The sequence below is a fragment of the Lepidochelys kempii genome, chromosome 7, assembly GCF_965140285.1.
Source record: "Lepidochelys kempii isolate rLepKem1 chromosome 7, rLepKem1.hap1, whole genome shotgun sequence".
NCBI lineage: Eukaryota > Metazoa > Chordata > Testudines > Cheloniidae > Lepidochelys > Lepidochelys kempii.
This window is the reverse complement of record NC_136386.1, coordinates 123,879,687-123,905,572: the sequence shown is the minus strand read 5'-3', so window position 1 is coordinate 123,905,572 and position 25,886 is coordinate 123,879,687. Positions and strand designations below refer to the sequence as shown.

At 61.6% G+C, this 25,886-nt stretch overlaps 1 protein-coding gene across 3 annotated transcripts in view; it reads left to right on the top strand.

Moving 5' to 3' along the window:
* Nucleotides 1–2,266: 2,266 nt before the first annotated feature.
* Nucleotides 2,267–25,886, top strand: part of KCNIP2 (potassium voltage-gated channel interacting protein 2) — a 135,396-nt gene continuing 111,776 nt past the window's right edge. Inside the window, exon 1 of one of the 3 annotated variants that reach the window (XM_078853886.1) lies at nt 2,267–3,158. In XM_078853886.1, the coding sequence (XP_078710012.1) occupies nt 3,086–3,158 (73 nt within the window). In that variant the 5' untranslated portion in view covers nt 2,267–3,085. The remainder of the gene's footprint in view (nt 3,159–25,886) is intronic. The other 2 variants (XM_078853885.1, XM_078853887.1) reach the window with 2 other exon arrangements.

Below are 25,886 nucleotides of genomic sequence, written 5' to 3'. Positions count from 1 at the left end.
GGAATTCGATTTACTTCCTTTGTCATCAGGGTTTCCAACTTTCCCTTTTGCTCCAGATCAGGGCTACCAGGGCGGAAGCCACTGACCGGGCTGAGTGACCGCCCCGGCCAGTCCTCTCCCTGCCCAGCACTGGGCTAGCCCCAGGCTATGCAAGCCGCCCCTGCTGTCTCCCCTCTGCATCATGCAAAGTGTGCCCTGCGAGAGGGAGGGAAGGAGCTGGGAGTAGCTGAAGCTGGGGAAGAGCCATCGCTCGGCAAGCAGAGGTCTGGGAGTGCTGGGGCGAGCCGCTAGCCCGTGTCACACGGAGGCTCAAGCCGTGTTCTTACAGAGCTACTGTCTAGTCCCCTTCCACACGCTATACATCCAAGGGGCAGGGGCTGCTAATAAATCCACACACCAAACATAAATGCAAATGAGCAAATTGTGTCACTGCGTCTGATCTTCCTCAGCCGGCGCCTTCCACGGGGCGTTGCGCAATCTCTTCCCTGCCACTGGAAATAAGCAAGAACACGAATAAAAGTGACGTATTGGTCGGTGCGGCCCTGCCAGCGCCGAGTGCAGAGACACTAGTGAATGAAGTGGGGGAGGGGGGGCGGGGGGAGGGGAGACGAGGCAGCAGCGGCCTTGCACAAACTGAGGGCTGGAGAAACCTCTGCAGGGCCAGTAATGAATCTTCCTCTAGCACCATTCATCCGCAAGTGTCTTACGAGCCATGTACCCGGGGATCACTTTACCAGCGGTCCCTGGAATGCAGCCACCTCTGGGGTAGAACGCCTCCACGGTTTAACAATGTACAGCAACGCTGCATGCTGGATTTCTGTCTCCTATGAAAGCTGCTTGGGACCAGGAGATTCAAAGGGCAGTGCTCTCTCTAATGAATCACAAGCACGGCTCTTTGCAGCACCCTGGTTTCCCCTGGGACTCTTCCCCCCGCCACCCCCCGGCCCCCGATTGGCCTAGCCCAACCAGGCTTCGCTTCTGGGAGCTAACACGTGTCAGCCCCAGATGGTGCAGCTGCACTGTGGGAAGAGTGAGCCGGCTCTCGGGTGCCATTTGGCATGACCAGCTTGCTGCTTGGCACTGCCAAACGCCCTGCATCCTGCCCCAATTCCACAAATCCCAGCATGGCGTCTCTAGTGGCTGCACAGAGGGGGGCAGGTTATTTGAGACGTGAGCCCCCTCAGCGACCCCTGCATCTGCCCTGGCACTTTAAGGCCTGCCACCTCCGAGGCCTCGTGTAATGCCCACTCTCCTGGGGGCACCCGTCTGCACAGAGCCCTAACTGGCCAGGATACCGGAGACCCGGCCTCGGTGCTCTAGCAGGGTGGGGCTTCCCGTTTGCCACTAGCCCCGAGCGCAGGAGCCTAGCACCAGGAACCCGGCCTCATGCCCCCTGCATGGCACTGGGGCAATAGGCTGCCACACTGGCCCTGAATCCAGCCACACCCATCCATCCAGCCCATCACTCCAGTCACTCCCTCATGCCAGCTGGCCACACTAGGGTTGGCGTGAGAAAGGAGGGTGACAATGGACCAGGTCTCTCTTGGCATCCACCATTGCAAGTGGCTTCTCTGCCCTGCGCTCTGGGGCGCTGGGCAACACCTTGCCTCCTTGGGCCAGGGGTGCAAAGCAGCTCGCTGTCCGAGCGGTGACCTCAGCGTGCCCACGGCTTCAGTTCTGGGGCTTCACAGCTGTGCGGGTTCCCGGCTTCTTCCACCTGCCAGCAGCTGGCTCCACCCAGAATCCTGCCTAGCTTCTCCTGGCATGCTCATCACTGTGGAGTGTGCGTCCCTGCCCCGGGGCATGGAGCAATGGGACTGAAATCCGCCAGGCACGGTGCCTTTGCTCACCCTGGCGCCGGGGTTTGGAGCATGTGGCCATAGCACAAGCAAATGCCTATGGATTTGCTCGCATGGGTTGGCTTGTGCGTGTGCATACACGTTTGCACGTGCGTGCAGGGCTGGATTTAGGGGCAGGCAACCAGGAGACCATCTAGGGTGCCCGGCTTGGGGTGCGCTGGGCTTGGGGTGCTGTTTTTCTTGTACAGATCCTAGCGTGCAAATTTATCATCGTACGTGACAGATGCAGATCGTGCACGAGTGTCACGAAAGGGGCTACAAATGCAATAAAAACCCAAGGTGTTTATAGGAATGAAGGGGAAAGTCGAAGACCCTCCTTGCTTGGGGGGCCATTTGGCCAGAGCCAGCCTTGCGTGGGCGGGTGTGCATACCTGTTTGGGCATTCGGTGCACACACGTTTGCATGCCCGGGCCCGGAGGGGTCAGCTCTGGCATTGCACAGGTGCGGGGGGGCTCTGGCCAGACCCACATGTCCTAGCTCCTAACCGAACCGTGTTTGGCGGGGGCGCTTTGCACCCACGTGTGAGGGCAAATCCCCCGCCCACAGCCGTGCCTCAGTTTCCCCTCTGCAGCAGCCCGGGGGCGGCTGGCGGGGCCGGGCTGAGCGCGGAGGCTGCGTGCGGAGCCGAGGGGGAGGAGAAGCGGCGGCGGCGGCGGCAAGAAGCGGCTGGGCTGCACCCGGCTCCCCACCTGCTGCCGGCTCCCCGCAGCCGGGCTCCGAGAGGCGAGTCCCCCCGCGCCGCGCACCGAGCCGGGGCCCCTGGGCGGGGGGCTCGGGGGCGGCCCCTGGACAGGAGGCGGGCGAGCCACCGCATCAGCCCCCGAGCCCCCGGCTGCCGGGTCCCCCGCAGCCTCTGGGAGCAGCCCCGGCCCGTGCCCCCCCCCTCACGGAGCACCCCCGGAGCTTCTGCCCCTATCCAGCCCCCTCTCCTCCGACCAGCCCCTGCCCCCTTCCACCCCCCAGCAGCCCCTTCTCCCTTGCGAGCAGCCCCAGCCCCCAACCCCTGCCCCCTACCGCCCCCCCAGCAGTCCCTGCCCCCTTCCATCCCGCAGCCCCCTCGGCCCCCCCCTTTCACCCCTTCCCTCCCCCCACCTCCTCGCCCAGCCGGAGCGGAGGAGACCCGGAGCAGCGGGCGCAGCGGGCGGGGGTGCGCCCGGCCCCCCTCCGCTCCGCAGCCAGAGCGGGGCCGCCGGGCTCTGTCCCAGCCCCGCGCCGGACTCGGGAGGATGCGGAGCCAAGGCGGGCGGGAGAGTCTGTCCGAGTCCAGGGACCTGGACGGCTCCTACGACCAGCTGACGGGTGAGTCCTGCCCGGCCGGGGGGGAGAGGTGCAGCATCCGCTTAGCAGCAAGGTGCAGGGCGCAGCCGGGTCTCCAGCCCCCCAGACTGCCCCAGGCCAGGGCAGGTGCTTCCCAGCAGGACCCTTCCCTCCCCCATCCCCGGGCTGGCCCCTGTAATCCCCGCTCCCCCCGCCACTTGCCCTCCCTGCTACTCCAGGAGAAGGGGGGGTGCCCTGCCCTGCCCTGCCCAGCCCAGCCCCGGGGTCTCTGGTCACGGTGCGGAAGGACTGGCGGTGGGGATGGGAGAACGCTTCTGCTTCCACATGATGCGTCCTGAAGTTGCAGCCTGGCAAATAGGCTAGTGACAGCTGCCGGTGTGTCGTGTGTGTGCTGCCCTGGGAGCCTGTGTGTGTGAGTGTGAGAGTGTGTGGAGGGGCGATTCCCGGGTGGCTGGGTCTGTGTGAGTGGGAGAAGTTGTTTGCCGGGGTGGGGAAGGGTCCGTGGCCTGGCGGTGCCTGGAGACATTCCGGCTGGTCTGGGGCTTGCCTGCTCCTTTGATGCGGGCCAAAAGAGTTCTTCCCCAAATCCCTGTGCGGCGGAGCCAGGGCACTGAGCGAGCTGGACCCTGTCGTCCTCCCAGAGACATGGGAGCTGCCCGAGGGAGAAAGGACCCTGTCCTGCTGCTGCCAGGTGGGGCCGGGGTTGGCAGGAAGGTCGGGTGGCTAAGGCACATTGGGCAGAGCTGCGGCTGGCATCGCTCCTTGAGCCATCTTTGATTCCTCCGCACGCCCTCCCTGTGTCTGCGGAGAGCCCCCTGGACGTCCCCTGGGGGAGCAACTGTCCCCTGGACCTGACTCCGTCCCTGGTGGGATTCCGGTGTCGTTCCACCAGGGAGGGATTTTCCCCTTGCTCTGTATTCTTCCTGCCCCTGTGCCAGGCCCCCAGGTCCCTCCAGCTTTGCTGGTTGCATCCAGGGCAGCGCGGGAATTCCCGTCCTCTGGCAGGAGTCCAGCTGTCCCCCTCTGCCGGGCGCGGGGGTTGTGCAGGGTGTGCCATCGGAACCGCACAGCGCGGTTTCCCCAAGTAGCTGGCTCTCTCCTCTGCCAGGTGCTCTCTGCCTTCCTCCAGACACAGGGGTGTTGTTTTCAGGTGCCCGGCAGCGCAGCCCCCTTGGCTGGGTCCACTCCATTCCTCTTCAGGGCTCAGACTGGCAGCGTGTGCCATCTGCTTGGCACAGGGCCAGATGCTGACACAAGGTGCAGGGCACGGGAGTCGGGCTGCAGGTGCAAGCTGCAGAGCAGTTCGTCGCCTACCTGCGTGAGGTCCCCCTCCGGGCACAGGGGAGCTGCCAGTCCAATAACACTGGGGGCTCGGATTTAAACACAGCCGCCCACCAGGAAATCCGTAGTGCGGACTAAAGCACCGTGTGTGATTAACTCCATTGTGCCGGGGCCTCATGGCACGTTTGCTCCTTAGGAAGGATGGTCCTGTGGTGAAGATGCTGGATTGGGCGGCAGGCGCTCTGGGTTCACATGCCCCCTGTGTGATGCACCATTTCTCGGGGCCTTGATTTTCCCCTCTGTGAAATGGGATTAATGCTCCTGACCTACTTCCTGGGGATGGCTGTGGAGATGAATCCATTTATACCAAGTGATGGTCAGATCCTGGGGCAAGGGGGTTGTCCACATACATAGACAGCTAGATCCCCTTTATGCTCCTTTCCCTGCCATGCAGTGGGGTGAATTTCAGGCCTTGACTGTGAGTTTCCAGAGGCCTGTGGGAGTTGAGCCGACACCCCCCCGGTTCGCTGAGCAGTGTTATGTGTGCGGGCAGAGCGGCTTTGCCTGCAGAGATGTGCTGAAAGGAAGATATTTTTGAGCCGTGTAGGAACTCAAAACCCACACAACTTTCAGCTTCTCTGGGAACTTCACAATGTCCGTATGGATTTAAATCAAACCTCAGTTAAAAATAAACTCAGATCTCTCGTGTGCTGAGACCTTTCACTGGGAAGTGGCTGTCAGCAAGTCACCGTACCAGAGCCCTGACTGGAATAACACTCTGTAGTTCAGACAGCGTCTTCCAGCCAGACTTTAGTGTTCCCAGAAGCCTCACAACCCTCCTGGGAAGCCGGGCAGTATCATCATTCCAGTGTTGTGAGGGGGAAACCAAGGCACAGAGCGGGGAAGTGACTGATTGTCCCCAGATAGTGTTTCATGGCTGCTAATGAGAATGCAGGTCCAGCTTTAACGTAGAGTTGGCTGCTTCCTGCTGAGCCCTGCGACAGGCCTGCCTTTTCATAGCTAGCTCCCCCTCCATCAGCCTTTAAAACTGGGTAAAAAGACTGAAGCTTCATTTTGTGGTGAACTTTGCTCCTTAAAACGTCAGCAAAGAGAAGCTGCTTTATACTGGGACAGTGTAAACATGGCGCAGACAAAGATGGTCAGTTCAGCCTTGTCATGCGTCTGCTTTCTACTGTTGCCTCAGGGCAGCTTAGAAATGTCGCTTCTTTGCAACCTTGCTCACTCATCCGGTAACCAGTTTCTGCTCTAGGCAACTGGTTAGTTTGCTCGGTGGAGTGGTGCTGTCCCAGGTCCGGCCATCGTAATTTCCTCCCTTGTACTGCCCCTGGGATTCTGCAGGGCTTGCTGCTCTGTGTTTATTCCCTAGGCCAACAGCAGCGTTCAGTCCGAGTCACATGGTTTAGATGGACAGGAGGGTCACCAGGAGAGAGCACGGTGTGTACGTCTCTGCTGGAACATGCTGCATCCACTCGGCCTCCCCAACTCATAGCTGCCTCTGCAGATCTCAAGTTGCTAAAAATGTCAAGGTGCAGAACATGGAGGATGTCGCTAGGTCCCAAGAAGACGGGGGTTTGACGTGGCCTCGTGTAATCAACAGCTGTAGTGGCGGGGGTGGGGACCCAGTTAAAACACAGATCAGTGTAGCCTGAACCTGACCGCATCCCTGCACTGGGGGCTAAAGCCTGGTACTGTCCAGGTTCTAACCCAGCTGTGGGGACAGGGTAAGGTCCCACGTACAGTGACCTGGCTGGGTTATTGTGTAGGTGGGGCCTCGAGGGTCACCCTGACCCCCATCTCTTCTCTGCCCTCTGTACGGCTCTTCGTCCTGCACCTAGGCCTCTTCCGCTTTGTCCCCCTCGAGAGGAGATTGGGGGCGGGGGGGAGAGAGGGCGCCTCCCCACTGGCAACAACCGAGACTGTTTCCTTGGAAAGGCTTCAGGCCCTCTGTGCGGCACCAGCCGAAGGGGCACGTGGACAGCCCCTCCTCTGCCTGCTGCCTCCGGAGCGATCCCCAGCACAGGGCACTGCGAGTCCCCCCCCCCCGACCCCCCCGCAGGGAGCAAAGGATGTGGCATGCGCAGGGTAGAGGAGCGGGCTGCCCGCCCCAGCCCTGGCTGCATGGGGAAGTCGGCTAACCTGCCCTCTGTGAGATCACTGGCGGGGGAGGTTTTTCCGTCCCTCCCGCTCTCTGGAGCCGTGCTGAGCGGAGAGCGGAATCCCATTGTGCCTGCAGCCCGGGTCATTGATTTTGAATGTAAAGAGCTTATGGAAATTGCTCTGTATAGACAGCACAGAGCCCCGCCTGGATGCTAACCCTGCTCTCTCCTTTGCAGCGAGCCTCTGCCAGGCTTAACCCTCCCCCCCCCGGCTGCCCTGCTCAAGCCAGCCCTGGGCCCACGTGTGCAAGGCGTATTCCCGTGTGTGTGGTGTGTGCTGGGGACATGAGCACATGCTCTGTGCGGGTTGGGCGTGAATGTGGCGGGGGGGGAGTCTAGGCGTGCTCTGTATGTCTGAGTGTGCGATGGGCGTGGGTGGGGCTGTGGAGGCGTGGGTGGGTGAGGCACATTGGGTCCGTTTCTGGGATGTTTAGATGACGCTAGCAGCAAATCAGAGCCATCCATAAATGACATTGTTCCTACAGCCCCACTGGCACCAGGAGAGATTGCTTTGCAGGCCGACCATGCTGGTGTTGAGGGATCTCTTCAGACCCGGCCCGTGGCTGGGGAGAAATGTGATCCGAGTGCTGGGCCGCGCTGCCCTGGGACAGGAAAGGTGTGTCCGTCTCACTGCCATGCCCATATCCCCTCCGGGAGGCTACAGTTACTGGTGCATGCATCGGCCTTTCCCGGATGCCCCATATCTAGGGCAAGAGGCTAGAATGGCCCAGCAGAATGAGATCTTATCGCTGGGCCCTGTCCCTGTTTGTCCCAGCAGCGTCTCCCACACGTGGGCTGTGAACGTGGCCTTTTCCCTCCAGCACCACTCTAGGTCTGTGCACCAGTTTCTGGTTCTGGAGCAGATCGGTGTGGTCCTGTTCACACCACCCCCAGACTCTCAGGAGGTTCCCGTCGCTGGTAGTAGGCGACACTCCCCTTTCCTTCAGGCAGAGCCCTAATCCCAGTGTCCTGAGCCCGAGTGACCATTCAAATTCCCTTGTTCCCTTTCAGAAGGATCAGGGAATTTGGTCCGGTGTCGTGGGAAATTCCAGCTCTGATACCTACATTCTGCCTAATGTGGGTTCGATGGGAGACCTTCTCCTTCTTCTCGCTTGCTACAAGCTGTTGTCATGTGGCATTGAGCGGCTGTTGTGATCTGATCCGCCCCAGAGGCAGGTGCATCAGAGTGGTTGATGAGCACTCACCAGAGAAACAGCCTGCAGGGTGGTTTGGGATCCTTCTGGCCCTATAAAAACATACGGTTCTTTCCCTCTGTACCTGTGACCGATAAAGAGACTCAGTTAAATCTTAGCATTTCTGCCCATCACCTAGTGGGAAGGAAAAGTGTATTTAGTAATGGAGTAACTGTGCAACGTCTGGCCTGGGTCTCAGCGCCCGTAGAGGGGTTGTTTAAAAAAACCAGTTCTTCCAGCACTGAGGGATAAGGCGGCGCTCCTCAGCACCCCCTGGAAATGTTCGTGAGCAGAGGAGCTGGGATAATTGGGTTTCTGCTAGGAATGCTGACCATGCATCTCTCACGCATGAGTTATACATTAGTCCCTTATATAAGACAAAAACAAATATGCCCCCTTGTCTGCTGCAAAGTATTTTCTGCAAACACACACCCGGGGTTTGAGGCAGATAGACTCCCAGACCTGGCTCATTTGTTCACCACTCTAGTCTTACCAACTGGTAGCAGCCTTCTGGCTAGGCATGTTGCTGGGGGCCTCACAGTAGCAGAGGTAATAAACTCAGGTCCTCCCGTAAAGGAAAATCTCCATTAGCTGTCAGCAGTATAGGGCTTCTGACACACAGTGGAGTAGTTCTATCCTCTAGAGACTGCTCAGGACGGGCTGGGGAGGAGCACCCACACACTAGCCAGTTCACAATGCTGTTTTCTCCACTTCTCCTCTAGCTAGAGGACCCTCATCAGCAGGCAGCGGGAGAATTGCCCTGTGGATATCACCCCTTTAAGGATCCTCTGGGCTTCACTGCAAACCACGGGCCAATGCCTGTGCCCATGGCCCGACCACATTCCAAAGGCCCAGATTAGAACATCAACGAACCACATCAGTAGGGCTCTGCCTCCGGTCGAGTGGAGAGAGCTGGGGCCAGGCAGCCGGGAGAGCTGGGTTTTCTTCTATATTTTGCCGCTGATTTGCTGTGTGATGCATTGTCTGTCTGTGCCTCAGTTTCCCTGTTTTGTAAAGCAGGGGTGCTGTCAGCTCCGTATCCCAAAGATGCAAGCAAAGCAGTAACGTGGCTCAGCGAATGTGGCCCAACGGGTGAGAATAGCAAAGAGAGAGGCAGGGGCCCAGTTGTGCGTGTGGCAGAGTGCAGGGTGTGGCAGTGTGTGGGCACGTGTGTGTGCAGGAGGGGTGGTCTGGCTGTGGCGGGGTGTGTGCTGTGGGGGGGGGGGTCCGGCGGTGTGTTGGGTTCATGCTGGGGTGATGTGTGTGTGTGTCCGGCGGGGTGTTGGATGCATGGGGGGGGGTGTACTCTGCCATGCACCCCCATCCCTGCGTCCCAGAGGAGAGCAGTGGAGAGCGGGAGGGGGCCATGTTGACCCTGCCAGTTGCAGTTAGAACCCTCCCCCTGGGGTTGGTCCATGTGAGGTCCTTGGCTAAGTGAGCCTCCCGCCTCCAGCAGCCTGGAGGCTTTCCTGTGCCCGGGGCTGGGGGGGCAGAGCCCATGCCCATCTGGGTAGCACATCGGGCAGCAGCTCCACAGAGGGGCAGGTTCGGGGCAGTGAGCGCCACAGGGGGGCCGGGTCCCTTCAGCGTCCGGGGAGTAGATGGGGTCGGGCAGCTCTTCTCAAATGCACAAAAATGAACCCCCCTTTTCTTGTCTGGCTGCTTTTGGAGCAGTGTTCAAATCTCCCCGAGTGCGTCGCTTGGGGGACCCCTTGCCCCCCGCCCACAGGCCTCTGCCGCTCACCCCTTGGAGTTGCCCTGCCAGGATCATCGGCAGGGCTGGAACCTGGCAGCTTCCGCACCACAGCCCTGGCCTCCACTGCTGGCATGAAGGGAACGGCTCTGCCAGTGCAGAACAGTAGTAGGCTGTTACCCTATAGGGGACGCAACAGGCACTGAGAGTCCCTGTTCGCCCTGGGATCTGGCTTTGCATCAGGCAGCGTCCCGGGCTGCTGCCTGCTCTCTTCTGGGGCTGTACGGCTGTGAACGAGAACAGAACTTGTCCTCCTACCTCCCTGCCCCCCTCCCTCCTCTCCTCCAGCCCTCGCCTCCCCAGCAATGGCGCAAGAGCCTTCTCCTCTGCAGCTACCTCCTTGAATCGCCTGCCCCGCAGCCTCCCTGTCCCTGGGACTCCTCTCTCTCCACTGTTCTGTCACCCACTGGGGACCCCGCTTGTTTGGTCTGTTGTGTCCTGTTCCCAGAGTGGGGCCCGGGGCGCTGGAAGGCAGTCCCTGGCCGCGCGTTTAGGACAGACCCTGGTGGGTGCTGAGAGGGGAGCAGATCCCAAGCCGAGAAATCCCCACGCTCAGCACTGTGCCCTAAAGGGATGCTGCACCTTTGGAAAGGGCCGGGGGGGGTGGGGGGGCTAATGCTGCCAGAATGTCTCCCCACTGCCTGCTGCCTCCCCTTGCCTTGCATCGGTTTCTGTAGCTCTCCCCACTTTGCTGTCCTGGCTTGGTCACACCCATTCGGAGCGAGTTGGTTGCGTCCCACTGGGACATCTGATGGCTCTTTTCCTTATGTTTGTTTCCTCCTGACTGAGGCCAGAATCTGGCGGGGACTGGAGGTGTCTGCAGCCAGGGGCCTGGGGTTCTCGCCCCACGGGGAGGAGGGGCAGGTAGGGTTGTGCCAGGATTCTGCCTCCAGGCCCTCTGCAGACGCTGAGGCAGCCGGGCCCGTGCCAGGGAGCCAGCGAGGAGCGTGTGCAGCCGGCTCATTCCTCGCAGTTGGCACCGGTAGAATAAACTTGGCTTCGTTACTGGGACACGGCCTGTGTCAGCGGCTGAGCGGGCGGGGGGCAGGGACCCTGGAGGGGCGCTGCCTGCAGCCGGAGTTGATTTTTCACGGTGACATTTGCTTCCTCCGGAGGGTGAGGCTTGAGGCGAGTCTGTCTGGTTCCTGCCCTCCGCCCGGGCCAAGGCAGGTAGAAGGCTGAGTGAGGCAAGGCTGGTTTCTTTGGTGGTTGCCGCTGAAACATCTGATTTTGCAGACACTGGTGCATGACTCACGGGCAGGGTGACTTCAAGCGAGGTGCCCAGAATGGAGTGGGAAGGGGGTTTGCTGGTGACCCCCTCCCCCCCGGCCTCTGGGCCTGTGTGCAGAACCCGCGTCTGCATGCTTGGCATTGGATTCTTTCGGCCTCAGCTTTGCTGAGTGACTCCGGGGTCCAGCTCCCTCTGCGCTGTCCGAAGCCCCGAGGAGATGCAGCTGCGCCAACTCCCCCTGGCCTCCCTCTTTCCTACAGTGCTCGCGTGGGCCATACTGGGGGATATGGCCCTGTGGAGAGGGCGGAGCTTGTGGAGCCAGTTCTGGGCCATCTGTCAGAGGGGAAAGCAGCAGCGTTCCCTGAATGAGCCCAGTGATGCTATAATCCCAGGGGTGAGGTGCATGTGGGAGGCAGAAGAGAGCCCCCCCCTCCCCTGGCTGCCTCTGCTCATTAGTGGTACTTTCATTCAGGGAAGTGGTCTGGGTTAAGACAAATCACTGTGCTTGGGAGATGATGAAGCAATGTGCTGGCTGGTTGCTGGGACAATCCGCGGGGGGAAAGGGGGGTGCTCCAGACCCTGCACTTTAGTCGCGTGGGTTAGCCACGACTCTTCTATAAAAGAAACACGACACACACACCCCGCCATCCCCTGTCCCGTGCTGCGGCAGGAGAAGGGTTGTGGTGCTCAGAACCCCCAGCCCGGACCCTGGACCCCTCAGGGCGTTCTGTCCGCCCACCGCTCATCCCACTCGGGAAACGCAGGCTGAGTCTGTGAAGGGTCATCAACCTCGAGGGCAGGGACGGGCCCAGCTCCCCACCCTGGTTTGGGGCACCAGGCGTCTGGATCTCTCCCTGCATCCATGTGAACCTGGGGCCAGTTGGTGGCTTTGAACCCACTTGTGGCTTCTCAGTAAATCATAATTCCTTGCACTGGATTCATTGGACGGGGCAGGCATGAGAGTCACAAGACGAAACCCTGGGGGTGTGGAGGGGATGTAGGAAAGCGTTAATCATGCACATCTCCCCATGCTGACCCTGCTGCTGTCCCTTCCATGGAAAAGTCCCTCCAGATTCCCCTCTGGCGGCAGGGCTGATACCCGCCCCCTGCCTTCCTGGACCAGGGTCATTCTCTGGACTGTTGAGCTTGTCCTGTGCGAATGGGGACAAATCCCATTGGAGATCGCTTTCTTCTAACACTGAGCAGGCAACTCTAGTAGAATAAGGAAAGCAGCGTCCGCAAAGAGCTCTCGGAGTCACCGTGGATCGTTCTCTGAAAACATCCGCTCAGTGTGCGGCAGCTGCCAGAAACGCCAACAGGAGCCATTAGGAAAGGGCTAGATAAGAAGACAGAAAATCTCATGCCACCATAGAAATCCATGGTGCAGCCAGACCTTGAATCCTGCCTGCAGATCTGGTTGCCTCATCTCAAAAAACTATATTAGAATTAAAAAAGGTGCAAAGAAAGGCAATGAAAACAAGGAGGGGGCTGGACCGGCTGCCGTATGAGGAGAGATTAATAAGACTGGAACTTTTCATCTTGGAAAAGAGACGACTAAGGGGGGATATGACGGAGGGCTATAAAATCATGACACGTGGAGAAAGTGAATAGGGGAGTGTTATTTACCCCTTCCCATAACACATGAACCAGGGGTCACCCAATGAAATTAATAGGCAATTGATTTAAAACAAACACAAGGAAGTATTTCTTCACCCAACCTGTGAAACTCCTTGCCAGGGGATGTTGTGAAGGACAAAAGTATAACTGGGTTCAGAAAATAACTAGATAAGTTCCTGGCTATTAGCCAGGATGGTCAGGGACACAACCCCATGCTCTGGCCACCAGATGCTGGGAGTGGATGACAGAGGATGGGTCACTCGATAACTGCCCTGTTCTGTTCATTCCCTCTGGGGCACCTGGCATTGGCCACTGTCGGAAGACAGGATCCTGGGAGAGACGGACCATTGGCCTGACCCAGTCTGGCTGTTCTTAGGTTCTTATAAAGCCACTTGGTCTCTGTCTGCCTCCCTGCAGAGCTTCTGTCCAGCCTGGCTCCAAGGCACATCCTCGCACAGCAGCTCTCAGCCCTGAGGTTAGAAGCCTGGAGGGCACTGCAGGGTCCACAGCGGGGAGTGGGAACAGCGGACAGGTGACGTGCTTTCAGGGCTGGGGAGGATGGGATTGGCTGGCCTCGTTATCGGTGCTGTGAGTGGTGAGGGCTGGCAGGCTGTGGCTCAGTGGGGCCTCGTTACCAGGATCCTAAAAGCTTCTGTCTTGAGGCCCAGGCGTCTCTGTTTGTTTGAGCTTTTAAGTAAATTTGGCCTTTGCTTCAAATTAAAATGCATGGGGGCAGCCCGCGAGAAAGGCTCCTGAATAAGGAGTTTGCCTTGCCTGCGGGAGGAGAGCTCCAAGCAGGGAGGGGCGCGGGCTCACACGCAGGGTTACTGCACTCTGCAATGTGTCCTGACTGGGGAACGTGGTGGAACCGGTGTCACCATTAGCGGGTGTCCCAGAACATTCTTGCGTTGTCGCGTTGTCCGTCCTGGCACCTCTGCTCTGAGTGGCTTATTTTGCTCCTAATTTCCTTCAGCTAAACTGCTCTGTTCAAAGAGCAATCAAAGCATCTGCACGGCCGCTGACTAAATCAGTTTGAAATCCGCTAGTTGCATGGGGGCGGCTCTGTGTATGGACGAGGCCTCAGCCTTGGGTTGTGGAGCGTGTGCAGGCCAGTGTGAGATACCGGAGGGTGCAACGTCTCGTGCTAACAAGGCGTCCCGGCTTCACTGGGGGCGAGAGCTTCCTTCCGGTCTCTCACGTCACCAGAGCGGTTTACCACCACCAGGATGGGGTGTCGTTGGGGTTTCATTGCTAACCTCACCTGTTGGGGGAGCCCTTGGCCATTAACCCGCTGGGGTGGGGAGTGGGGACATCAGAGCATGCATTGCAGGTGCCTTCCCCAGACGTATCCAGTGTGTCTGGCTGCACGGTAGCCGTGAGACCCTTGGGTTGTGCCGTGAGCGTGAATCAAGCAGGGAAGTGACCCTCTTGGGCACGTGAAGGGATCGTGACCTGTGGGGCCCAGGTGTGGAGTGCGGCTCGTCTCTGCAATTCCAGCAGGCTTTGGTGTGGACACCCCGCTCTGCTCTGAGAGCTGTGGGCCCGGCTCAGAGCAAGGACGAGCTGCTGGCTCCAGAGTGGGTGGTTCTCAGCGTTGTGTGAGCCTGAGCTTTGGCGGGGAGAGACCAGGGTGTCTGGGGAGGCGGGAGGCAGGGTGGGACCTGCGGTGACCCCTGGAAGAGTCCCCAGATCAGCGCCACAGAGATGAGGCCAGACGCTGTGTGGTCCCGCTGTGGTGGGCAGCTGCAGCCTGGCTGGAAGCATGAGAGTGTCCCTCTGCCTACTGGGGGGACAGCTCTCCAGTGTGGCAAACAGGGCATTCATCACCTGGCTTGCTCTGGAACAATGCTCTGGATGCCCCCTGGTCCCTTACCCCATTCTCCTCCATGCTCACTTAGATACAGAATAACAAATAGTGTCTCCTGCTCACCCTCAGTCCTAGTGAAGGACTAAGGGGACATGCAGTGACCTGGAAAGAGGGCAAATACAAAGGGAACTAAATATCTTTACACACAGTTGACCTGTGGAACTCACTCTCACCAGATGTAATGGTGGCCAATGGTTTAACAGGATTTAAAAGGGACTGGTCTGTTAGATCTTGAGACCAGCCAGAGCCATGAAAGCAAAGCTTATGAAAGCCACAGGTTTTGCGGGGGCTGTGAACCCCATCTTCCTCAAGGCAGGAGCCCCAGTCTCTGATGCCCACCCGTGGGCAGCTCATCCCGCAGCAGGCTGTGGCTGCTGTCCGAGCTGGGAAGGCCGCTGGGCTGGAGGGACCATGTCTGGGTCAGGCGTGGCAGTTCCCACATCGGCGATGAGCCAGTCGGGGGCAGAGCTGGTCAAATGCCAGCCTCAAGCCAGGGGTGGATCTCCTTGTAATAGAGGAGTGCCCAGATGCTTCATTGCACCGGGCACCGGACAGACACACGGGGTGAGACAGTCCCTGCTGCAAAGAGCTCACAGGCTAAGTGAGGACAAGGTGCAATACAATAAGTTGATGTCACTGGTGGGGGGAATTGGGGGAAAAAGAGGTGGTGCTGTTCCAAGCTCCACCCACAAATAAGCTCCGCCCATACGAGTCGCCAAAATACAGTGCCATTCCAAGTACGTATTGCAGATGTTCATAGAATCATAGAATATCAGGGTTGGAAGAGACCTCGAGAGGTCATCTAGTCCTACCCCCTGCTCAAAGCAGGACCGATCCCAAATAAATCATCCCAGACAGGGCTTTGTCAAGCCTGACCTTGAAAACCTCTAAGGAAGGAGATTCTACCCCCGCCCCCCAGGGAACCCATTCCTGTGCTTCACCACCCACCTAGTGAAATAGTGTTTCCTAATATTCAACCTAAACCTCCCCCACTGCAACTTGAGACCATGACTCCTTGTTCTGTCATCTGCTACCACTGAGAACAGTCCAGATCCATCCTCTTTGGAACCCCTTTTCAGGTAATTGAAGGCTGCTATCAAATCCCCCCTCACTCTTCTCTTCTGCAGACTAAATAAACCCAGTTCCCTCAGCCTCTCCTCATAAGTCATGTGTTCCAGCCCCCTAATCATTTTCATTGCCCTTGGCTGGACTCTCTCCGATTTGTCCACATCCCTTCTGTAGTGGGGAGCCCAAAACTGGACACAGTACTCCAGATGAGGCCTCACCAGTGTTGAATAAAGGGGAAAAATCACATCCCTTGATCTGCTGGCAATGCCCCTACTTATACAGCCCAAAATGCCATTGGCCTTCTTGGCAACAAGGACACACTGTTGACTCATATCCAGCTTCTCGTCCACTGTCACCCCTAGGTCCTTCTCTGCAGAACTGCTGCCGAGCCATTCGGTCCCTAGTCTGTAGCGGTGCATGGGATTCTTCCATCCTAAGTGCAGGACTCTGCACTTGTCCTTGTTGAACCTCATCAGATTTATTTTGGCCCCATCCTCCAATTTGTCTAGGTCCCTCTGGACCCTATCCCTGCCCTCCAGCGTATCTAGCTCGGCCCCGAGGACACAGGCGCGATGAAAGCTGAGAACAGGGCGTCATCCTCTGCGCACCATCGGTGATCCGGGTGGGGGTGCGCCAGCGGCTGGGTGTTGCGAACAAGCGGAGAGCGTGGGCGCCGGTGCCCGGAGGGTGGAGTCCCATAGCATGGTTCCTGGCACATCGGCAGGGGAGTCTCGCCCTTGGTTTTACAGCTGCCGATAAGCCAGGGGCGCAGCTGCTGCTGGTGTCGCCGGTCCCCTTTGGAGCGTGGGGGGGTCCCGGGGAGGCCGGGATGTTACCCTGGTCCCAGAGACAAATCAAGGCATGTGCTCAGTGGAGCTTGCAATCCACCCACTTCCCACTGTGCCTGGAGCAGGGGCAGGGCGGCTGGGTCGGGGGAGCGTCTTTAGTGCACTGCTCTGTAATGACCGTTCGTTTTGTGCCTGGCCAACCCGGAGCTGGGTCAGAGGGCGCCGGGCTGGGCAGGAGGCCAGGCTAGCTGCTCACAAGCTGGCGGGGAAGCCATGGTCGGAGCCCGCTTACATGAACGGGTAGCAACCTCCCCATCCCCAGGCATGACACCTCTCCTGTGTGGTGGGGCACCAGGCCGCGGGGGGTCCGCCTTGGGGAAGTGTGTGCCAGGTGGGGGCCTCTGCCTCGTGGCTCTCCCCAGGGAGGTGTGTGCCAGGCGGGGGGGCTCTGCCTCGTGGCTCTCCCCAGGGAGGTGTGTGCCAGGTGGGGGCCTCTGCCTCGTGGCTCTCCCCAGGGAGGTGTGTGCCAGGCGGGGGGTGGGGGGCTCTGCCTCGCGGCTCTCCCCGGGGAAGTGTGTGCCGGGTGGGGGGGGCTCTGCCTCATGGCTCTCCCCAGGGAGGTGTGTGCCAGGCGGGGGGGCTCTGCCTCGCGGCTCTCCCCGGGGAGGTGTGTGCCAGGCAAGGGGCGGGGGGGCTCTGCCTCGCGGCTCTCCCCAGGGAGGTGTGTGCCAGGCAAGGGGCGGGGGGGCTCTGCCTCGCGGCTCTCCCCGGGGAGGTGTGTGCCAGGCGGGGGAGGCGGCTCTGCCTCGTGGCTCTGCCCGGGGAGGTGTGTGCCAGGCGGGGGGCGGGAGGGCTCTGCCTCATGGCTCTCCCCAGGGAGGTGTGTGCCAGGCAGGGGAGGCGGCTCTGCCTCGTGGCTCTGCCCGGGGAGGTGTGTGCCAGGCAGGGGGCGGGGGGACTCTGCCTCGCGGCTCTGCCCGGGGAGGTGTGTGCCAGGCGGAGGAGGCGGCACTGCCTCGCGGCTCTCCCCAGGGAGGTGTGTGCCAGGCGGGGGGCGGGGGGGCTCTGCCTCATGGCTCTCCCCAGGGAGGTGTGTGCCAGGCAGGGGAGGCGGCTCTGCCTCATGGCTCGACCCGGGGAGGTGTGTGCCAGGCAGGGGGCGGGGGGGCTCTGCCTCGCGGCTCTCCCCGGGGAGGTGTGTGCCAGGCGGGGGGCGGGGGGGGCTCTGCCTCGCGGCTCTCCCCGGGGAGGTGTGTGCCAGGCGGGGGGCGGGGGGGCTCTGCCTCGTGGCTCTGCCCGGGGAGGTGTGTGCCAGGCAGGGGGCGGGGGGGCTCTGCCTCGCGGCTCTCCCCGGGGAGGTCTGTGCCAGGCGGGGGGCGGGGGGGCTCTGCCTCGCGGCTCTCCCCGGGGAGGTGTGTGCCAGGCGGGGGGCGGGGGGGCTCTGCCTCGCGGCTCTGCCTGGGGAGGTGTGTGCCAGGCGGGGGGCGGGGGGGCTCTGCCTCGCGGCTCTCCCTGGGGAGGTGTGTGCCAGGCAGGGGGCGGGGGGGCTCTGCCTCGCGGCTCTCCCCGGGGAGGTGTGTGCCAGGCGGGGGGCGGGGGGGCTCTGCCTCGCGGCTCTCCCCGGGGAGGTGTGTGCCAGGCGGGGGGCGGGGGGGCTCTGCCTCGCGGCTCTGCCCGGGGAGGTGTGTGCCAGGCAGGGGGCGGGGGGGCTCTGCCTCGCGGCTCTCCCCGGGGAGGTGTGTGCCAGGCGGGGGGCGGGGGGGCTCTGCCTCGCGGCTCTCCCCGGGGAGGTGTGTGCCAGGCGGGGGGCGGGGGGGCTCTGCCTCGCGGCTCTGCCCGGGGAGGTGTGTGCCAGGCGGAAGAGGTGGCACTGCTTCGCGGCTCTCCCCGGGGAGGTGTGTGCCAGGCGGGGGGCGGGGGGGGCTCTGCCTCATGGCTCTCCCCGGGGAGGTGTGTGCCAGGCGGGGGGCGGGGGGACTCTGCCTCGCGGCTCTCCCCGGGGAGGTGTGTGCCAGGCGGGGGGCGGGGGGGCTCTGCCTCGCGGCTCTCCCCGGGGAGGTGTGTGCCAGGCGGGGGGCGGGGGGGCTCTGCCTCGCGGCTCTCCCCGGGGAGGTGTGTGCCAGGCGGGGGGCGGGGGGGCTCTGCCTCGCGGCTCTCCCCGGGGAGGTGTGTGCCAGGCGGGGGGCGGGGGGGCTCTGCCTCGCGGCTCTCCCCGGGGAGGTGTGTGCCAGGCAGGGGAGGCGGCTCTGCCTCGCGGCTCTCCCCGGGGAGGTGTGTGCCAGGCAGGGGGCGGGGGGGCTCTGCCTCGCGGCTCTCCCCGGGGAGGTGTGTGCCAGGCGGGGGGCGGGGGGGCTCTGCCTCGCGGCTCTCCCCGGGGAGGTGTGTGCCAGGCGGGGGGCGGGGGGGCTCTGCCTCGCGGCTCTCCCCGGGGAGGTGTGTGCCAGGCGGGGGGCGGGGGGGCTCTGCCTCGCGGCTCTCCCCGGGGAGGTGTGTGCCAGGCAGGGGAGGCGGCTCTGCCTCGCGGCTCTGCCCGGGGAGGTGTGTGCCAGGCAGGGGGCGGGGGGGCTCTGCCTCGCGGCTCTCCCCGGGGAGGTGTGTGCCAGGCGGGGGGCGGGGGGGCTCTGCCTCGCGGCTCTGCCCTGGGAAGTGTGTGAAGTGTCTTGCTGGGGCTTTGGGTCTCTCTTGCCTGGGCGGTGCCTGCCAGTTGCTGCACCGGATGGGAAGCGGGGCTCCTGGCCGCACAGCAACCCTGTGAACCCCCTGCCTGTCCCAGGGCGGGCAGGGAAGTCCCGTCTGGTTAGTCACTGTTTGTTTTCTCCGCAGCCCGCCATGCATTAATTATACACTGCCGCCTCTGTCGGGATAATCAGTCTTTCTTTTTCTCATTGGTTAATTAAATAACTGGTTGGAAGTGAGGCACCATTAGCACTTCATTAGCCGGAATTAATCACCTGGGCAGAGCTGGGAAGTGGGGCTGCAGGGGGGAAGGGGGTCTCCCCAGGGTTTGATGCCTCAGAATGAAAATGCAGGGCTGAGAAAACATCTCTTCACATTCCCCGGGGGCTCTGCCAGGGGACGGGGGAGCCTGCGGCAGGGCCTGGGGTGAGACTCGTGTGCGTACCACATCGGCCGCTTGGCCGCACGCACCAGCCAGAGCATAGGGGCGAGTCTCAGCCACGGCTTGTCAGGCGAGAAGGCGAGGAAATTTCCCCCCATCGTGGCTGGGAGGTGGGGTAGCGGGGGGGAAACATCCCCCCACCCCAGTGTTTCCGCATTTCAGCTTTGCAGACGATACAATGAACCTCGGGCCTCCAGCGCTCTCAGTGTCATGGAGGTTTCTCCCAAGTGGCTGGACCAGAGGGGAAATGTCTCCCCGCCCCGGCCCTGGCCGCGGTTGCATGGCCAGACATTGCAGGGGGGGACGGCGTTTCTCTTCAGCGGCTCTGGTTTACTCTGGGTTCTGTTCAGCTCCAGGCACCAGAATCCCCCCAGTGGAAATAAACCCTGACCGACCGCCTGGAAAGTGGCACCTCCTAGGCCCATGCCCCTGCCCCTGGCTCCCCGTGCCCGTGCTCCGCCGGGGCTTGCGGGGAGAGCCGGGCCGCGTGGCGGGAGAGCCGGGCCTGTTCGAGGCCTTCAGCTAAGCGGGGCAAAGGAGGAGGAGGGGCTGGGGGAACCCGGGTGCAGGGAGCCGGGGGTGGGTGGTACGGGATGTGCCCTGGGCTGGATAGCGCCACGGGGCCGGAGGGCGTAAATGGTGGGGGGCATTGGAACTGCTCCCAGCTCTGGTGCTGCCAATGGATTGGGGCGCGGGGGGGCAGGCGGGCAGCCTTGGGACCCTGCGCATAGACTGGGGGCGCCTGCCAGGGCAGCAGGTGGTGCTGTGGGAACAGCTGAGTGTGAGCGGCCTCCCCCTACCTGGGGGGCCCTGTGCCCTGCGCGGCCGCCCGGGCTGGCCCCGCCTGGTGCAAAGCACCTTTGCTCCTAGTGCAGACAAGGCTGCTTGCCCGTGCACCATCCATACTGGGAGCCGTGCCAAGCGGTGCCCTTTAGCGAGAGCTAAACCGGCCCCAGCTGGGTGCGGGGTAGGGGTCTGTAAGGACAGCTGTGCCCCGGGGCCTGGCCCCCTCCCACTGCTGCAGCCCGTGGAGAACCCGCCCCTGGCAGACGCTGGCCATGCTGTGCTGGGTACTAGGGCTTGGCACCCGCAGACTGCCCTGGCCCCATTCACAACCACCGCCTCCTCGCCCTCGCCCTCCGGCGAGTGGATCTGATGGGCAGCTAGGGGAGGGGAGTGACAGAGCATCCCCCAGGATCCGGGGGTGGGTTGGGCCAACGATTGATTCTGCCTATTGCTCTGCCCTTAGGAGCGGGTCGAACCCAGCCCCTCTGCAGCAGTGTTTGCCCCCACTGGATTTGCCACTGTTGCTCCTCGTTCTTCTGCCCCAGCTGGGGCACATGGGGCTGGGGCACATGATTTATGAGGAGAGGCTGAGGGAACTGGGCTTATTTAGTCTGCGGAAGAGAAGAATGAGGGGGGATTTAATAGCAGCCTTCAACTACCTGAAAGGGGGTTCCAAAGAGGATGGATCTAGGCTGTTCTCAATGGTGGCAGATGAGAGAACAAGGAGTCATGGTCTCAAGTTGCAGTGGGGGAGGTCTAGGTTGGATATTAGGAAACACTATTTCCACTGAATGCATCTGCTGAAATGAGCTGTAGCCCACGAAAGCTTATGCTCAAATAAATTTGTTAGTCTCTAAGGTGCCACAAGTCCTCCTTTTCTTTTTACTATTTCACTAGGAGGGTGGTGAAACACTGGAATGCGTTACCTAGGGAGGTGGTGGAATCTCCTTCCTTAGAAGTTTTTAAGGTCAGGCTTGACCAAGCCCTGGCTGGGATGATTTAGCTGGGGTTGGTCCTGCTGTGAGCAGGGATGGGACTAGATGACCCCCTGAGGTCCCTTCCAGCCCTGGTATTCGATGATTCTAAGTCAGACGTTGGTGTTGTCTGCTGGGGAGCAACATTCCCTGGCGCTCTTCGGCTTTGCAGAGCTCCTTGGTGCACTTGTCTTGGAGTGACCCCAATAGCTTGGGGTGGGAGGTGCGGCTGGCTTAGAGGAGGTGCAGATCCGGGGGGCTGAGACATCCGGGTGTAGCTGCTTTGGCAGCAACTCCCCCCCCTTATAATCTCCGTTCTCTCCCCACGTCCGGGTTGGAGCCAGCGCTCTGAACTGCTCTTCCGCTGCGTCTTCGCCAGGCCTCGATCGCCAGTTAGCCCCCAGCATGGTCCCAGCGACCTTCATCCCACCACATACACCCCCTTCCGTCTCTCGCCTCCTCCCCAGCCTTGCCTGCTTGACTTCGACCAGCACTGGGCAGCCCAGCGCTCCGGGCTGCTCTCAGCCGCAATCCCCACGCCAAATGTTAGGTATCCTGGTCTGGTGGCCAGAGGTCTGGGCTGGGGGCTGGGAGACCTGGCTTCTCTTTCCTGTCTGTGCCACTGACCTCGAGCCAGTCTCTGCCCTGCTCTGTGCCTCAGTTTCCCCTCCCCCTCAGTCTGTTACGTTGTGATCTGGCTGTGGCCCCGGTTACATGTTTGCGGAGCCATTGGGTGGTGGGTGTGACCGAGGGCAGCGCCGGCCTGGTTCTTCCCAGCCTCTCACAGAGCGATGCAGCCGGGTCATGGACCAGGGAGTCGGTCTGGGGCATCAGCCCAGCTAGCGTCTCCCCTGTGCTGCATTGCCCATGTCGCTCCAGCCAGCCGGCGGGTCCCTCCTTGGTAGCGTAGGGGGTAACTCTGCACCCATCAGAGGGCAGCATTATCCTGGCTGTTCAGGGCTCAGTCTCCAGATGGTGGCCAGATGGGAGGGGATGTGTGCAGTTGGGCTAGGGTAACTGGGAACCTAAGGGCAGCTCGTCAATGTGGGCTCGGGAGGCGTGTCTCAGACGGGGTGCGTGTGGGGGGTGGCCAGCCAGGCCAGCAGGGGCTCTCCCAGCTCTGGGCTGGGTTCGTGGGCCAATCCAGAGCAACTTCGATGGAGTCACTCCAGATTTACACCACCAACGAGTACACAGGGTGCCCGGCGCCAGGCCTGTCACGGTCCCCTGCATGCAGACTACCCAGGGGCCTGCCTGGAGGCTGATGGGTCAGTCTGGTGCAGGCAGCAGGGGCCGGGGGCCCAGCCCCAGCTGTTTGCAGGGCCCCTCTCTCCTTTCTTCCCATTGCCAGCCTCTTGGTTGTGTTCTGGGGTCTCGGCAGCTTTCCTTCAGCTCTTCCCGCGCCGGCGCCTGGTCCTGCCGACGAGCCCAGCGCTCCGCGTGCAGAATGAAAGAGCAGCCCCAGCTGCCAAGCTGAGCCAGGCACAACACCCCCTCCCCCCTGCCCCCTCGCCCTGAGAACGCCTCCTCTGGAGAAGCTGCCGGCTGCCAGGTGGTTTGGTTAATCTCGAGACGCCTCTGGTTCTTCTGGTTGCTTCTCCAGCACTCTGGGAGCCTGAGTCATGGATGAGGACCCCCACGGTGCTAGGTGCTGTAACCCAGAGCGAAGAGGCATCCCTCCCCCAGATGCCTGATAAGCTAGACAAGAGGCCACAGCTGGAGGCAGACAGTGTGTGTGTGGGGAGGGAAGATGCAAGGAAACCATAAGATATTGCTGGTCAGCCCGCTCGGCTGTGATCTCTGACATCTCCCGGCAGCTTCCACCGCTGACCTACCGGAGCCGATCGCCGCGGGCGTCCATGTCGCTTGGCCCAGGTCAGCGATCCTGGGAATGCAGACAACACGCTGCTAAGCTCACCTGTCTCCCGCCTGCATGGGAGTGCTGGAGCCAGGGCCAGGGGGATTTGGAAGTAATTCTTGCCGATGGGAGGCTGGTGCTAATTACAGCTGAGTGTCTCGTTCCGTGGCCGCGCCGGCGAATCCTGCTCACGCTCAGGGGACGCTGGTGCAAATCCGCCACTAATTAGACTTGAAAGTCCTCCTGTGAGCTCAGAGGCTTCCTGGATATTTATGATTAACGTCGTTATTTCTAAGCTGTGTTGTGGGCCCCACACACAGCAGTGCTCACGGATGGAGGTGGGGAAAGGTGAGCGGCCGAGGGATGTGACCTCCAGGAAAACAGCCCTGCTGGAGGGCTGGGCTGAAATCCAGGGCTGACTGATCTTCCTCCAGGGGAGAAAACCCTCCACTTGCTAGCCCCCTAAATAGAGAGAGACAGCGTGGAAAGAGCCTGGCCTTTTAACTCCAATGGTGTCATCATCTCTGGTGCAGGCCTGGATGTTTTTCCTAAAGCCCCAGCTCCTGGAGTCAGGGGAACACCTGAAACTCCGCGTTGGTTTTTAAACAAAACGAGTATGTTTCTGACCCTGCTGGTTGTCTGGAGAAGCTGGAAAAGCCTAAGATGCCAGCTGGCGAAGGAGACGAGCCCAGGTGGGTTAATCTTTAAAATCTGATTCTGCAGCCAGTCTCGTGGTTTCTGGGGCCCAAGTCGGGCTGTTGAAATCCAGCGAAGGAGTCATGCGCTGGGGCAGGGGAGAAGGGTGGGTATCTTCCCAAAGGGGAGTGGCCCTTCCAAAGTAAGAGGGGAGATGGCCCTGGGTGTGATCGCTGGGACTGGGGGCGTGCAGTGGTCTCTGCAGAGGGAAAGGGTTAAAGGGTCGCTGCAGCCCCCCGGTGCCAGGGCCTGCTGGTCCTGGTGTCCCCGTCACGTAGCCGCCCAGCGGAGAGGGAGCGGGGTGGATTTTCTTAACTCTCGACCAGTTACTCTGCCTGCGTGGGTGGGTGCCCTTCACACGTGGGCAGCTCCTCTCTCCCACTGGCTCTCGAGCGCCGGGCGCGTCCTGCTCACCCCAGGCCCCTTTGGCAGCGAGGCCGACTCGGGCATGGGGGCCCGAGGGCGGCCCAGGGACAGTGGCGAGGCTGCCTGCCAGCACCGGGGCCCGGGAGATGACAGGCCCTGGCGAGCGAGGTTCCAGCTCTGTCCCGGGGCCTGGCTGGCTGGGGGCAGCCCTTGCTCTCTGGACAAGTCGCCCTGATTGGGCCGCCCCTGGCTGCCCCTGCACGGGGCCTTGAGGTGGGGCGCAGAGGGTCGTGCCCAGCCGGTCCCGGCATGCTGAGCTCGTCTACAGCTGGGCCCTGCACCCAGACAGCTGTGGCCGTCTGAGGGGCACCTGCCTGGTTAACCCTTCCCTTGCTGCCTGCATGCCCCAGAGCTGGCAGTGCCAGGTACATGGATCCCCAGCTACTGGAGTTCATCACCTCTTGCCCCAGGTGACACCTCCTATCCAGCGATCTCAGAGCTTTTCATGGACCTGAATTAACCCTCACAACCTGCTGAGAGGTAGGCAAGAGGTCAGCCTGCCTGGGTATCTGAGATTGGGGTGTGTTATTGTAGGGTTGCCTCCGGGGGCTGTGTCAGGCAGGGCAGGCGGGTGTGTTATTGTAGGGTTGCCCCTGGGGGCTGTGTCGGGCAGGGCAGGCGGGTGTGTCACTCCACTTTGGCTGGGGGCACGCTGGGTTAACCCCTTCGGGGACATGGCAGGACAGCCAGGGACAAGCTTAGCAATGGGCTTTCTTCACCACCCGGGGTGTCCTGGGAAACCCCCTGAGTTACGGATCTTTGAAAACAGTAATAGGCTGAGACGCCCCCTCCCTGGAGCGGGCTCAGCCCCCCACCTGCTGCAGTCGAGGTCTGTCAGGGGTCTGCGTTCACCCCCTGCCCTCTCTTCCCTGCCAACTCGTGATGTGTGGCAGTCTTCGGCCCCCTGCCTAGGCCCTGCCCCTGTGCCACGCACTCAGCTGGACACTCCAGCACCCCCGCCACGTTTGTTCCCCCCACCCCCCGCAGAAACCCGCTGGTGGCCCAGCAGCTGAGACGATCAACGTCTGTGGCCCCCCCGGCTGCCCCCTTGCTGGCTGGCAGGGCGGATCCTTCAGCCGAGTGCCAGACGCCTTTCCCGGACTGCTCAGCCGTGTGCCGTCCCAGTGCTGGTATCTGCCCGCTCCCTCTCTGCCACACCACGCAGCGAGAGGAGCTCCCGCACGGAGGGTCCTCGCTGTGCCACGGTGTTGGCACCAACCCGCACCCTTTGTGCTGCAGCAGCCAGGCCTTGGCTCGCCCTCGGGTGTTCTTCCTTCCACCTGGGGGCAACTGGTTGGGGGGGAAAAGCCACATGGGTCTCCTGTCAATTGAACACTGTCAATTGAACAAGGGGGAACACACTCGTTCTCCAGCTGACCTGCGACGTCCTGCCTCTCACGGACGAGCTCACGGCACCCTCCGCTCTTGGCAGCCGAACCCCCGCGGCTCCGGGGCCAGTGGGCAGTGACGGATGGGCAGCGGCTTAGCCACCCCCATCACCCTGTGGGGTGGAGGGGACTGTCCCTGACTCCTGTGCCAACCCCCTTGGAACACAGGGCGGATCCTGCCTCTCCCTGCCCCCCCTCCCCGCTCTCTCTGCCTGGCTTGCTCTCTGCCTCTCGCAGTGGCGGGCTGGGGGCGGGGGGGGGGCCGTGGCTCAGTACCAGCAGTGTTAATTACACTAAACGCTGTTGCTGCAGTTCAAGCTGGAGCTGCAGCCCGGTTGCTCTGGCGGGGAAGCTCCCTGGCATTTGAAAGACATTTCTTCTCCTGTGATCCGGCCAGGCCCTTATCTCCCGTTCCCAGCTGTGCGGCCCTGCAGAGTGCGGCGATCATCTCTGGCTGTGCAGCCCGCTGACTCCGGCGGGGCGACGGGCCGGCTCTCAGGCACAGCTGTGCGTGCCCCCGCCCCTCTG